Consider the following 14,908-nt stretch of genomic DNA (forward strand, 5'->3'; position numbering starts at 1 on the left):
AACTTTACTGCCCGAATCACTGGCAGATTAGAACCATAGAATCATAGAGTTGGAAGAGACCACAAGGGCCATCCAGTCCAACCCCCTGCCAAGCAGGAAACACCATCAAAGCATTCCTGACAGATGGCTGTCAAGCCTCTGCTTAAAGACCTCCAAAGAAGGAGATTCCACCACACTTCTTGGCAGCAAATTCCACTGTCGAACAGCTCTTACTGTCAGGAAGTTCTTCCTAATGTTTAGGTGGAATCTTCTTTCTTGTAGTTTGAATCCATTGCTCCGTGTCCGCTCCTCTGGAGCAGCAGAAAACAACCTTTCTCCCTCCTCTATATGACATCCTTTTATATATTTGAACATGGCTATCATATCACGCCTTAACCTTCTCTTCTCCGGGCTAAACATACCCAGCTCCCTAAGCCGTTCCTCATAAGGCATTGTTTCCAGGCCTTTGACCATTTTGGTTGCCCTCCTCTGGACACGTTCCAGCTTGTCAGTATCCTCCTTGAACTGTGGTATCTTAGGCTGAAGATACAAGTTCTTTTGATTTTGGCATTGTTCCACTCAGTGCCCACTACCCTCACTGCCGCCTTCTTGGCTTGCCGTCCCCCCACCCATCCACCCATAAGCATCTTTTATATACGGGAGCATTTTTTTAAAAAAAGTGAGCTGACAAGAGGAGTCCAGTCTACCACTTCAATAGTCATTTACTGCATTATCCCGATTCCGCTACACAACCCACCCGTGAGTGTGTGATCGTTGCATTATGCCCTCCCTACAAGCTGTTTTTACATTTCCCACAAAGTATCATAATGCATGACACGGATCCTTGAGTGTAAACCTGATAACTGGGCAGCAGTGTGATCCAAGCAGTGTTTACTCAGAACTAGGTCCTGTTGAATTCAATAGGGCTTACTTCTCAGGTGAGTGCAGCCTAAGAATCACATTTCATTTTAAAAACCTTTTCTATAAAAAACGGAGAGCTTATACTAATAAAGCCCATCATAAGAACAAAGTAGAAAATAAATAGCAAGGCTAATGTTAGTTTCCCTCTGATCATTTCAACTCTGGAACAAGTCAGGAAGAGAATAAAAGCAAGGCAATGGAAATTAATGATTAAGAACGATCCTTTCCCAACTGGGTGGCCATGGCAGTACATTCCTATATTACTGTGTGTGAAGGATTGCAGGCTTACCTTCTGTTGCAGCAAACACAACAGCTTTCAGGCACCCTAAAGAGGATGAAGTAGCTGCAGTAATACCATTCCCATGCTATCATGGGCGGTATTTCTGTAAGGTTGTATTTCTCAAGGTTATTCCCACAACTGCAACAGCTATAACTTAATGAACTAGTTTCAGACTTCCTGAGCAGTAACTTCATTATGCTGTGTAGCTGCCAAAGACTGTTAAAAAGGGTAAAGGGACCCCTGACCATTAGGTCCAGTCGTGACCGACTCTGGGGTTGCGCGCTCATCTCGCATTATTGGCCGAGGGAGCCGGCGTATAGCTTCCAGGTCATGTGGCCAGCATGACAAAGCCGCTTCTGGCGAACCAGAGCAGCACATGGAAACGCCGTTTACCTTCCCGCTGTAGCGGTTCCTATTTATCTACTTGCATTTTTGACGTGCTTTCGAACTGCTAGGTTGGCAGGAGCTGGGACCAAGCAACGGGAGCTCACCCCGTCACAGAGATTCGAACCGCCGACCTTCTGATCAGCAAGCCCTAGGCTCAGTGGTTTAACCACAGCGCCACCTGGGTTAAGTGACGTAAAAATCCCCTCTGGGACTTGTTATAATTTTTACACACAAGATTGGGCTTGCCAACAACAGGGGATGACTTCGGAAAGTAACAGGAGCTATAGGATGGAAGCTAACATTTAGATTTTCAATGCACATAATTAGTGTAACTAAAAAGCCTATCATTACCAGTGATGTGGGAAAAACCCTACCTACTGTAAGGTCTGCTGCACAGCCCAAGCCCTTGGATGCATCTATAACTTTCTTTTACACATTTCTCTGTTCTTTGTCCCCCTTTCAAGCTTTCATTACAGCGTGACATTAAGTCTTGGCCTTGGCTTTAACACCAGCATCTCTATGTAGGGCTGGGTGATACCCCTTTTTGAAACCTTGGAAAGCGTCTGCCAGTCACTAGATGGTATAAGGCTGCAGACCATATTCCTGTGTTCCGGGGGGTGAAGGTGGAACCATTAAACTGAATTAAGTCTGAAGAGACTTCTTCCTGTCAATATTTAGACTGAATCTGACATAGTTTGAACATAAGACATTGAATACTTTTGACCATAATACATTCCCCTTCAAAATGTGTTTTTTTTCTTGAGAATAACTGGCCTATAGAAGAGTTTGATTTAATTCAATGACTCATACCCTATGTGAGCATTGCTTGATTCCAATAATATTACTAATTTGCCTTTCCTGTGACTTGGGACCCAGGTGGCGCTGTGGGTTAAACCACAGAGTCTAGGGCTTGCTGAAGGTCAGCGGTTCGAATCCCTGCAACGGGGTGAGCTCCCGTTGCTCGGTCCCAGCTCCTGCCCACCTAGCAGTTCGAAAGCACATCAAAGTGCAAGTAGATAAATAGGGACCGCTCCAGCGGGAAGGTAAACGGCGTTTCCGTGCACTGCTCTGGTTCGCCAGAAGCAGCTTTGTCATGCTGGCCACATGACCCGGAAGCTGTCTGCGGACAAACGCCGGCTCCCTCGGCCTATAGAGCGAGATGAGCGCCACAACCCCAGAGTCGGATACGACTGGACCTGATGGTCAGGGGCCCCTTTACCTTTACCTAGGGCTGCCATAAGTCTCTAGAAATTTTCAGACATTCCTGGGATTTCAAAGGCAGAAATGACACCCAGGGGGGATTTCAGGAAGGTGGCACTTGTCCTGGATCTTTGGCAAGTAAACCAAATAAGTGCGGTGTTTTTTTGACTTTTTCTTTTTTTTAAAAAAAGCTCAACAACTTTTGGGTTTGAAATATGGCAACCCTATCTTAATGGACTAACCTGGCTATGTGCTTTTGATAGCCATCCATTACTTTTATATTCTGCTTTTCTGCCACTGACAGTACAGTCTTCTGAAGAGAATGCGTACAGTCTAATAGGCACAATATTAGAGGGGAAAGGGATGGAGTAAGAAGAGGAAAATAATTAGCTTCAGGTACCAACTCTGCTGTCCTAATGTTACATAATCATTATAATGATCTGGTGGAACAGCCACTGGGGGAGCCAGTTCTGGAAGGAGAAGAGCCTTATGTAATGTTCATGCAATCTTCATGGGCAAATTGCTCTTCAGTTTGCAAACATTTAAACCTGCATTATACTATTATTATCCTTTAAGTCAGGGCTGGCACCAGCTCCTGGCATCCACGGGCAGCTGTAAGGTGACCCCAGTGGCCTCAAAAGGTTTGCCACTGATGCATAATGCAAATGGTTTTTTTTAAAATATATTTTATTAATTTTCCAATTAAAACCAATTATATCACATTCATTATTTCAAATTATACACATATATATATCAATCAAACCGAATGTTATGCCAAATCGTCTAAAGAATTTTTTATTTGGGTTCCCATGCTTCAAGAAATTGGGGATTCCTCGCAACCGTCCACTGCCGTCTTTTTTCTAAAGTTCAAATCGTCCTCCAAGTTCATAATAATCCAGGTCTTCCCCTTACAGTCACATAGATGTTTTCCACTTTCAACCGATTGTTTCCCAGCTGCTGAGATAAATATCAAACGAGGTTTCACAAATGTTCTTTCTCCTGTGTGGGTTAATCAGTCCAGCCTCCCCATAAATCTTCTTAGTCTGGAGCTCCCTGTTGCGTCGAAGCAGCGCCATCTTAAAAAGCTCAAATCACTTTCGTTTTCTCTCATAGCCATGAAGATTAACGATCTTTATAAAATTTACAGCTTTTCCAGGCAGAAGACCCAAACATCAAACCATAAACTCTTGGTAAATTAATGGATCTCCTTGCCCTATAGCTGAACTTAGCTTCAGGTCGCTGCTCCAATTCAAAGTGCGTCACAGCTCATAAATCCTCCGAACGCGTCCAGGACTCCTTCCGTCCGACTAGGGGGGGGGGCTTTTCTCATCGGCAACTCCACATCTTTAAAAAATATGCTCAGTAACAACAGTTTATAAAGTTCAACTCACACAGTCTTTTGCTTCTCTTTCACTCCAAACAAGCCAGGACATCGCGTCTGGGAAGGTACGAAGTAACTCATATGAAGAAAAATAAAACTCCATTCCCTTATCGCTCCGTCCCCATCAATCCTTCTTCCAGATGATATACAGCCTTTAACTCCTCTCCCTCAGCAGCATAGATTTCTCAGCAGTAAACAGCGCTTCTTCCCCTCCTTCTGAAGTATGTCCATAGATTTAAGCCTAATTATCTTCTTTAACCATGGAAATCCCCGCCATGCAGATTAGCGTCCGGGAGTCCTGGCCCTCGTAAGTGCTTTTCAGCCCAAGCTCCCCCCACTCCATAAACAGTCGGAGTGGGTCTGGGGGCATCGCGGGCCAGCGGCCCCTCTCCGTAACCCCCGGAGGGGGTAGGGGGTTGCCATTTACTCCCCTAGCAACCGCCAAATTCCTTACGAAGGTCAGAGGGATGGAAAACAGGTCCGCCATTCCTGCCGGCGGAAACCGGAACCTGCATAATGCAAATGTTATTGATGCGCCCTTCATAGTATTTTTCAAAACCTCTTAGGACTGGTTAGGGCTAAGAAATTTAAACAAGAGTTAAAGCATTTGCATGTTAGATTTTAACAAAACTGCATGTCTTCAAGGCTCTGTTCCTCTTATGTTGCTTTTAAGAAAAGGGTGACACTTGTTCTCCAACAAGACTCATCCCAGTGTCGGGAACAGCATGGCTGTAGCTGAATGTATATTATGCAGTCATAAGTTACGTACTGTTGGCTGTCCTGGACCATTATTACATGATTATTACATGATGCCTTGTAATTCAGGCATTCAAAATTCTTTGCATCTTCTCTGGCAGTTTCTTTAGAGATAATTGCTGGCACGACAGGAAGTGTGATGCACTAATTTACAAGGCCATTTACAGTCATGCTCAAATACAAAGCATCAGCAGAGATCATAAGCAGAAACAAAACACTGCTTTATGTATTTATTCTCACACACAAAGTCACACATCTGAAGTTATTATGCACTATAAGGAATAGAAACAGAAAAAACTAGATTCTCAAAAGGCACAGCCTTCAAATGCTTGTAGGGACGTGCTAGTGGGCTGCAACAGGAGCACTACTATCATGTAAATATATGGTAAAAGGTTAGGGATGCAGGTGGCGCTGTGGTCTAAACCACTGAGCCTCTTGGACTTGCCGATCAGAAAGTCAGTAGTTCAAATCCCTGCAATGGGATGAGCTCCTGTTGTGCTGTCCCAGCTCCTGCCAACCTAGCAGTTTAAAAGCATGCCAGTGCAGGTAAATAGGTACCACTGTGGTGGGAAGGTAAACGGCGTTTCCGTACACTCTGGTTTCCGTCACGATGTCCCGTTGCACCAGAAGTTTATTCATGCTGGCCACATGACCCAGAAAGCTGTCTGTGTACCAATACCGGCTCCCTCTGCCTGAAAGCGAAATGAGCGCTGCAACCCCAGTCGCCTTTCACTGGATTTAACCATCCAGGGGTCCTTTACCTTTACCTATGATAAAAGGTTAAGAAATGGGTCCCCCAGATGTGTGATTGGGTTAAAAGTGGGTCCGAAATTATGAATGGGTTAAAAGTGGGTCACGAAATTAAAAGACGCCTGCTTCTTGGGTGAAAAGCAATGACAAACCTAGACAGCATCTTAAAAAGCAGAGACATCACCTTGCCTACAAAGGTCCGTATAGTTAAAGCTATGGTTTTCCCAGTAGTGATGTATGGAAGTGAGAGTTGGACCATAAAGAAGGCTGATCGCCGAAGAATTGATGCTTTTGAATTATGGTGCTGGAGGAGACTCTTGAGAGTCCCATAGACTGCAAGAAGATCAAACCTATCCATTCTGAAGGAAATCAGCCCTGAGTGCTCACTGGAAGGACAGATCGTGAAGCTGAGGCTCCAATACTTTGGCCACTTCATGAGAAGAGAAGAATCCTTGGAAAAGACCCTGATGTTGGGAAAGATGGAGGGCACTAGGAGAAGGGGACGACAGAGGACGAGATGGTTGGACAGTGTTCTCGAAGCTACGAACATGAGTTTGACCAAACTGCGGGAGGCAGTGCAAGACAGGAGTGCCTGGCGTGCTATGGTCCATGGGGTCACGAAGAGTCGGACACGACTAAACGACTAAACAACAACAACAACAACAACAAACTTCTGCTTGTGTATAAACACAATACCTGCTCACTGGAAGGGTGAATCTGGAGTTAATGGTTGCCCAGTACCCAACCTTTACTTTTCCTTCTCTCCTACCTCACAACAGGGCCAGATATTGACCGGGGGGGGGGGGGGAAATAAACCACCAGAGTCACTGATAAAGTATTTGACTTTATTGACACATGAAGCATGGGTAGATGAGCAAACAGAAGGCAGCCAAGATCCATCCATACAAGCTGGATGTTCAGAATATTTTCTAGGACCAATTCCACAACCACCAGGGAGTGTTTCACCAGAGCCACCTTCCTAACTCACGGGGGGGCTGCTCTCCTCTTTCAGGTAGTCCTTGTAAATCCTCCTCATCCGCTGAATCTCCTTCTCCGGGGGCTGCTGCCAGTCGTACCACTCATACCACGCTGCCTTGTTCTGCAGAGCTGGGGACGGAGGGGTCTTGGTGACAGCTGGATGCCGGTTGCTGTAGTCCTCATGGAAAGTGACAAAGGGGACGCTAGAGGATAAAAGGCCTGAGGGAGGGGGCGGAGGAGTAAACATGTCAGAAAGACAACTTCTTGCGATCTCCAAAGATGGAACTACACCCCCTCCCACACTCACAATATCTCCCTGTTGCTGGGCTGCAGCAGAATATCCCCACTGCTGATATGGAGTACGGGTGGGGCTGCATTACCCCACACGCAGCCCTGCAGGTGCCCTCCCTCCCTCCAGCTTCAACCCAACTCTCTTCCCCTCCTTTGCTCAGCTTCATGCCACTCACCATTGTCCCGAGCCATCTGAATAGCTTTGGTCAGTTGCTGATACTTCTTCATACAGATACCTGTGACGGAAGGAGGCAAACGTTTCAAAGTGCAGCAGAAACTGCAGTCGCATGCAAATAAAAACTTGTTTGCACTCAAGGATGGAGAGTCTATCGCGCCTCTTATACCTTGGAAGCCGGACTGGCCAACTTCTCTACTCATGGAGTCGATTCTCCAAATCAAATGGTCTGGTAGTGTATCTTTTCATGAGTAGTCATGAAGCTGATGTCACAAAAGAGCTTGAAAGTTATGGAGTTTAGGCATGAGCAGGCCTTTCCACAGGAAAATGAGAAGGCTCATACACACCCAGGGCCAGCCCTATGGCCAGGCTGGGTGGCGCAGGGCGCCACGGTACCGGCCTGCCAGGGGGGGGGGCGCCGACCGCGCAGCAGCGCCCTCGGCAACAGCACTGCGCGCTAAGCCCGCCCGCCGTGCAGCAGCGCCCTCGGCAGCCGCACTGCGCGCTGACCCAGCAGCCCTCCCGCCCGTCGCGCTGGAAAACGGGGCAGCGGGGGGCGACGAGGGATCCGTCGCACCACAGCACCAGGGCGCCAGAGGTGCTTAAGACAGCCCTGTATACACCTTTTAAAATGGGTCAGGATTCTAGGAAACTGCCTTATTCAGAGTCAAACTACATGACAGTCGTGAAACAGGTTTGTTTTAGGGGGTCTGCCCTGAATCCACTGTTGATCAGTTTTAGTGAGTGACCACAAGTTCTAGTACAATGGGAAAGAATTTGGAGGCTGAGAAGAGCCTCTCTATACCAGAGTTCTCACTTCCTTCCAGTTCCAGAAACCTCAACAAGGTAGAAAACAACAGGGATGTAGAATTAAGTGGAATTGGGGGGGGGGATGACGGGCAAAGGGTGGCTTACCTGTGTGCGTTGGGTGGTAGGTGATGCCTGTGTGGGGGCTGATGAACTGCTCCAGAAGCCTCACATTCTGTGGGAATAATCAGACTTTACATGTTACAATTCAAAAAAGGGATCATGGGCACTAAAGCTATTTCCGCCAGTTCCCTGTGAAGCTGCCTTATATTGTTAGTTAGACCATTGGTCCATCTTAAGCTCAGTCCTGTTGACACTGACTGCCGGCTGCTCCACAGGACATCAGATGTATCCCTACCGGCCCTACCTGGAAATGCTGAGAATTGAACCAAGAACCTTCTAAATGCTAAGTAGATGCTTGACCACAGAGCTCTTCCATTTGGGGCCATCTGACATGGTATGGTGGCGACGTGAGCCAGGGCGTTCTCTGCAGCCACAGAGTGTCCTCTCTAGGGAAGGTCACATCATTCCTCCCTTATTGGCTCTTAAGATGTCAAGGCAAGGAAGGCTGGAGGGCCTTGAAGTTTGTACTTTTACCTCTCTTACCAGTCCCTGCCATAGCTGCCAAGTTATCCCTTTTTTTAAAGGGATTTTCCCTTATGCTGAACAGGCTTCCTCGCGAGAAAAGGGAAAACTTGGCAGCTATGGTCCCTGCTGTTCTGATTAACATGGTGACCAATCCACCACCACCCGCCTTTTCAAAATGTAGCAAATTTGTATACTATTTCTAAGAAGTCTTGTTATCTGCTTTGGAGACCTTAAGTTGAAAAGCAGGTTATTTCAATTCAGAAACAAATTTTGGTTCCTCTTACCCTATAATCCAAGAAGAGGTTTTGGTCTCTGCAGATAGGGCAGGGATTCCCACAGACGTTCTTTCCTCTCTGCAGGAACAAACGTATCAAATGAATGTCATTACATATAAAAAAAGAAGTGGTGCCGGTATTGATAAAAGTATCATGGGTGCCACCACAAAATGGCTACTATAGGCACCCCAAAAAGTAGTGATGGTATTGTCACTCTCACACACAGAGAGATGTAAAGTATCCATTTGGAAGTTAAGTTTTCCTGGCACACATCACAAAAAAGGGGGAAAGAAATGCACTCACAATGCAAGTCTTCCGGGTCTTTTGTGGTGGAATCTGGCCCTTGTGATTACGCCGGTAGCCGAACCAGACAGGATTGCTGCCATATCTTTCTATGTATTCTAAAGGGGAGAGAGAGAAAACGATGCCAGTCAATCACAGCAGCATTTTGTCAAGGCTCTCCAAAAGGACAACACAGCAAAAGCTTTCAGCTTCCTGATCCCAACTATTACAGATTCAAGTACACATCCACTTCACACCGGATGCCCCGGATGAAACAACAGGCTTACTGTCTTGTGAAGGAAAAGGTGGTGGTAGTTTAAGAAACTTGGGCTGCAGCTCTATCGACTTGTGAGTGAGCCCCACTAAGCCACGTGATTTACCCCAGAGAAAGTCATGCCTTCGACTGCACCGTCCATCAAAATCACAGATGGTGGTTAAAGGAATGTTAGTGTTGTGATGAACTGCACCCATTAAAAAAAATATTTAATACACCCTCTCCAAGACTACAAGCATCCCTTTGTCTCTTTCCTTTCGAACACAAGCCCATCCATGGCTACTCAAATGTAGGTCCCACAGGGTTCAATAGATTTTATTCCCATCTTAGTGTGCAACTGCTCTTGGAGCCTCTCTGCAGCTTTGTCTCACCCTATCCTTCAGCCTTTATTTCCCCTGTATTCCTGCCAGTGATATTTGTCCCTCCAACTTGACCACCCCCAGTTGCCCCAAAGTTTCCTGCTCCTCCTCTTCCCTGTGGCTTGAACTCCCCAAGTAGCACTTTCTTCCTTCAAAACCTACCTCTCTCATGAGGATTTTTACTTAACTGCTTAGTTCTCACTCCCAAATCAACTGGAGCTTATGTAGCTGTTAAGCGCATTGACTTCCTCTTCATCCAGTACTGCCCTTGCCTTACTCTTTCTTGCCTTGACCCCATTACCTCCCTCTGCTGTTTAAATTTATACCCTACTCTCTCTCTCACTCTCTCTCTCTCTCTCTCTCTCTCACACACACACACACACACACAGAGAGAGAGAGAGAGAGAGAACTCTATAAAGCACCATGAACACTGATAGTGCTATATAAATAAAAACAGCACAGAACTGCATGCTGGGAGTTCAGTGAGTTTTAAAATCTAGTAGTTACGCAACTGCTACTGCTACCGTATGTGCCCCAAGCAAACTTTATTGCTTTGCTAATCATTCTTTAATGAGAATCTGGTAAATATTCATAGATGGAAAGGAGAAACTACCGTACTTTATACTGAATCAGGCCAATGGGTCATCTGGTGTCATACTGCCAATGGCTCTCTAGAGCCTCAGGCAGAGAATGTTCCAAACCAAGCAACTGGAGGTGCCAGTGACTGAACTTGACCCAGTGAGCTTAGTGCTCAACTGTAACCGGAAGGAGGCAAACAAGATAGCCGCACGAACCCAAAGCAGAGAGCCAATGCTCACATGTTCCCAACAGATACAAGGGAAATCACACAGAGCAAGCATGCTGGTCTTGCTTTGGAATATGCCTGGAAAAAATACTTCTGAGAACCATTTGTATGCTGTCCCACGGGAGAAAGGAATGGCACACTTAAAAGAACTTCCATGTACGTAATGGTGTATGTGGGGTTAAAGAAAAGAAAATGTAAAGTCTAGCACATGGACAGGCAAACGAATGCCCAGGGGCCGGATGCAGCCCAATCGCCTTCTAAATCCGGCCCGCGGACAGTCCGGGAATCAATGTATTTTTACATGAGTGGGATGTGTGCTTTTATTTAAAATGCATCTCTGGGTTATTTGTGGGGGCATAGGAATTCATTTTCCCCAAAAAATATAGTCTGCCCCCCCCCCAAGGTCTGAGGGACAGTGGACCAGCCCCCTGCTGAAAAAGTTTGCTGACCCCGGGTCTAGCACATTTCTGTAGGAGATTCTTCCAATCCTGATAACCCTCTTGATGTTGTTGTTTGTTTGTTTATTTGATCAACAAACAACAGAAGAATTAACATAATATGTCAGTGCATGGGAGAAGAGGACATTTTTACCTGGTGCCAAAGAAATGTTAATGATGTTGCCAGGCAGACCTCAACTGGGAGAGCATTCCACAAGTGGGGAGCTACAGCTAAAAAGGCCCTTACCCCTTGTTACTAACTCCAAACCGCCATCAGGGCTGCAACGCCCATCAGCCCCAAACAGAGTGGCTAATGGTCAGCTCCTGGATGTAACTGTACTGTTACATACACGCAGGGCTCAACATTCTTGGCCATGGGGATTATCCCAGGAGTAGCCAATATGGCGACCGCAGCACCTGGAGACAGTCAGGTTGTGTATCTGCAGCAGTGACCAGAGGAGGAATAACCACTGGGAGGTGTAGAAAGAGAAGACATGCCATTGTACACCTGCAGCAGCACAACCAGACACCTTCACCTGCCCCAGCTGCAACAAAACATGTCTCCCCAGTATCAGCCCCTATGGCCACAGCAGGTGCTGTAACTCTCCAATGGTTTGACTTCACTCACAAAGGTGCACTCCTCCACTGTCTCCCGAGACAGACAGATGCCAACATGAGCCAATGTGAACCAGATGTTGTGGACTACAATTCCCTAATCCACAGGCCATCAGGCCAAGGCTGGTGGAAGTTGGGAGTCCACAACATCTGGAGAGCGCCACACTGACCAACCCAGCATTATCCACTTGTATCTATGTAAAAAGATCTGCAGTGCATGAATGTCATTGGAGTTCATGCCCACCCCACCTTCAAAGACACCCCACTCCTTTCACTTGCACTCACTCTCTCTCTCTCTCTCTCTCTCTCACACACACACACACACACACTGCCGCTGTCCTTATATTCCCCAGATACCTTCAGACTCAAAGTACTCCCACGGCTTCTCTTTAAAACGTGATTCTGTGTCAGAAGCTGCTTGCTCTGTGGGTTCAGCTTCGCCAGCCTCTGTGCTGTAAATACGGAAAGTTAATTGCTTGGCCTGCAGGACGGAAATGCTGGATACATTCTAAAGGGCAGAAGCAAAGCAAGGCATGTGTAAAAAGGCAGGTATCGATATGAATGGTGATAGTGTTGTTGTTGTTAAAAAAGCAGAAACCATGTATAGGGAAGTTTTTAATATTTGAGGTTTTACAATTTGTTGAAAGCCACCCAGAGTAGCTGGGGCAACCCGGTCAGGTGGGTGGCATAGAAATTAATAATAATAATAATAATAATAATAATAATAATACAGTAATAATAATTATTATTATTACATCACAGCAAGTTCAAAAAGCTATATTCCTCAAATGAAGTGTTCAGAAATTAAGGGCCCCATTTGCCATCTCCACTGCCAATTCAGCACACAATAGAATACAATAAAACTATTCTCATTCTTTCTCGAAACTATACAAAATAAGTAGCAGTCATATTTTCACTTTTCCTATAGGGAACTTAAGATGCAGCCAGTATGGGGGTAAGGAATTCTGTGGTTATGATGGAATTCAAAGAATTATGAGATCCTGGCTTCACACAATATGCGTTTATGGGACAGCGAAGACATAGTTCTCCTGTCTGTTAACCATAGTTAAAAGAATGAAAGTGAGTTTGCATGCTCTCTCCTCCATCAAGCAGTGTACACAATACCTGAGCTGTACAAATCACCAAGTGTATCACACTTGTATGTGTGCAGCTGATATAGGCAAAAATCTGCCCTTATTCCCTTATTGGGTTCTCCATCGGTTGGAGAATATAACAGAGGCCAACCAGAGAAGTTTGAGAAGCAAAGCCTTTATTTCGCTGTTGCAACAGGGTCCTTCCTCTCACGCAGGAGAACAAGGAAGGAACCCCAAACAAAGGTGTTCTGTCCTTAAATAGAAATTTGAAATTGGTTTCAGCCCACCCATATGTCACAGAAGGGGTGTAGCCCAAGACCGCCCTCCCTAGATTCATCATAGGTACATCATGAAAGGGGAGGTCTGGTGGCAGTAATCTGTACATCCTGGACCCTGCCCCCTGCCCCCAAAACCTAATCAACAAAAGAGAGAGAAATTTACATTTCCCTGTTTCCCAGCCAAGTTAATCACACCCTTTTGTCTGGCACTCAGGTATCAGGATGCCAGGGATTATCACTTTAATTCCTGAGACAATGAGAAGGTTCCCCCCACCCCCCTTCTTCCTTGCAGAGGAACACCTGGTCAGAGAGAGTGAGTCAAAATGGTGTCAGTCAGGCCTGTCTTCCTGTGCTACTTCAGACATGTGCCTGTACTGTACATTCATGTACATGTTTTATGAACAATTATTATTATTATGACCTCAAAATTCTTATAACACAGCGATTGCTTGCAACTGTTTCCACCGTAATGTATGAACAAGAAATAGCTATTGTTACACTTTAAGAATTGGTGTCTTTTGCTTTCTCCCCCACCCTTCTCCTTTTTAGACTGAAAGCCTATGGGAGGGAATGTCTTGTTTTGATTGGCTGTAGGAAGGATGGGGGGGGGCTTTTCAGATGAAGATCAGCAGGTTAAGCTTTCTCTGTGGAAATAAAATGAAGAAACATGGGAGGGGCTAATATAGATTTAGCTTATTTATCCTCTAATAAATTTAATAAATAATTTGTCCTCTATTAAAGCTATATTAAAAATACTAGAACAGGCTGCAATTCTTACCCTGCCTTACTTGGGAGTAAGCCCCATTGACTTCAGCAAGGCTTTCATTTGAGTAGACATAGATAGGATTGTGCTGTTTGTTATTAACTGGCTCATGCTTTTAGCAAAGGATAAAGGGGAATTAACACACTAACATACGGGAACCACCAATTACCGGTAATTATTTATATACTCAGCACTGGGCATGGTACTTCACACTGTTCCGGTCCCTGCCCGGATGAGATTATAATTTAAAGTAAGCACTACAGCCTGTAATACAGAATTTACACCCAGGCTTCCCAAGTCCAAAAGCGCATTCCATTTCAGTTACTAAACCGTAACGAACATTTAATACAGAAAATGTAGTTTAAGATTTTTTTCCTGAATAGATAAATGGATGGTTTACAATCCCTATTTAAACACAGCGATGTAACCATGGATACAGACATCCCGCTTTCCGCAGCGGGAAGAAGAGGAAGAGCCCCGTCATTTAAAGCCGTAAAAACACGCAAGGTTTCTTGTCAGGTAAAAGAAGCAACGATGCAGAATTAGAGAAGGGCAACAAAGGAGAAGGAAACAGAATTAGCCGAATTTAGTACGAGCACAAAGAGAAACCATTTTGTTTCCGCGGAAGCCTCTAACCCCCGCATAATAAAACGAATACTTCGAGTTGTAGGCGAGCTCCCCGGTGAAACACAAAAGGCTCCTCACCTGCGCCCAAAGAGGCCTCCTAAGCACAGTGCGAGCCACCATGCGGCCCAAGCTCCTGCTGAGCAGCATGGCACAACTGGACAGCGCCATCTTGGAGTCCGGATAAGGTGTCGCTGCGCATGCGCCATAGCGCTCCTTCCTCAAGGTGACCTTGTACGTGGTGCCATTGGGGCATCGACAGGTTTGGGCTCATAGTTAATTTTTTTGTTCCCCACCAGCCGCCGGTATTTATTCACATATAAACGTCTACGACAAAAAAGTTGGAAAATTATTTAAATTCGCGTTTTGCTATGTTACGGCCTTTTCCCCGTTCAGCCCAGTCTCGCGCACGCGCACAGCGCTCCCCACAATAAAACAGTGCGCCACAAGCAGCCGAACGAACGCGGGGCCCCCCGAGAGAGCTTCTTCACTGCGCATGACCATAATGGTTGACCATTGTGCCGAGTTCGGTACTCGCCGTCAACCACCGAATTAGGCGCATGCTCGGTTTGTGACGCCATCTCGCATTCACCTTCCCTGCCCCCCCAC

General features: G+C 45.9%; 1 protein-coding gene across 2 annotated transcripts; it reads right to left on the minus strand.

Annotated features, from left to right (window-relative positions):
- Positions 1-6,485: 6,485 nt before the first annotated feature.
- MRPS18B (mitochondrial ribosomal protein S18B) lies at positions 6,486-14,889 on the minus strand. 2 transcript variants are annotated; one of them, XM_035107248.3, is made up of 7 exons: positions 14,381-14,889; positions 11,898-11,992; positions 9,072-9,169; positions 8,778-8,846; positions 8,014-8,080; positions 7,100-7,159; positions 6,486-6,851 (listed from the first exon to the last, which is right to left on the minus strand). In XM_035107248.3, exons 1-7 carry the CDS (start codon positions 14,506-14,508, stop codon positions 6,634-6,636), a joined length of 735 nt encoding a protein of 244 aa, XP_034963139.1. In that variant the 5' UTR covers positions 14,509-14,889; the 3' UTR covers positions 6,486-6,633. The 2 variants fall into 2 exon arrangements, with proteins under 2 accessions (XP_034963139.1, XP_034963138.1); XM_035107247.3 differs by having other exon boundaries at positions 11,898-12,048; positions 14,381-14,480.
- Positions 14,890-14,908: the final 19 nt, after the last annotated feature.

Source organism: Zootoca vivipara, chromosome 2 (genome assembly GCF_965207765.1).
Source record: "Zootoca vivipara chromosome 2, rZooViv2.hap1.1, whole genome shotgun sequence".
Classification (NCBI taxonomy): domain Eukaryota; kingdom Metazoa; phylum Chordata; class Lepidosauria; order Squamata; family Lacertidae; genus Zootoca; species Zootoca vivipara.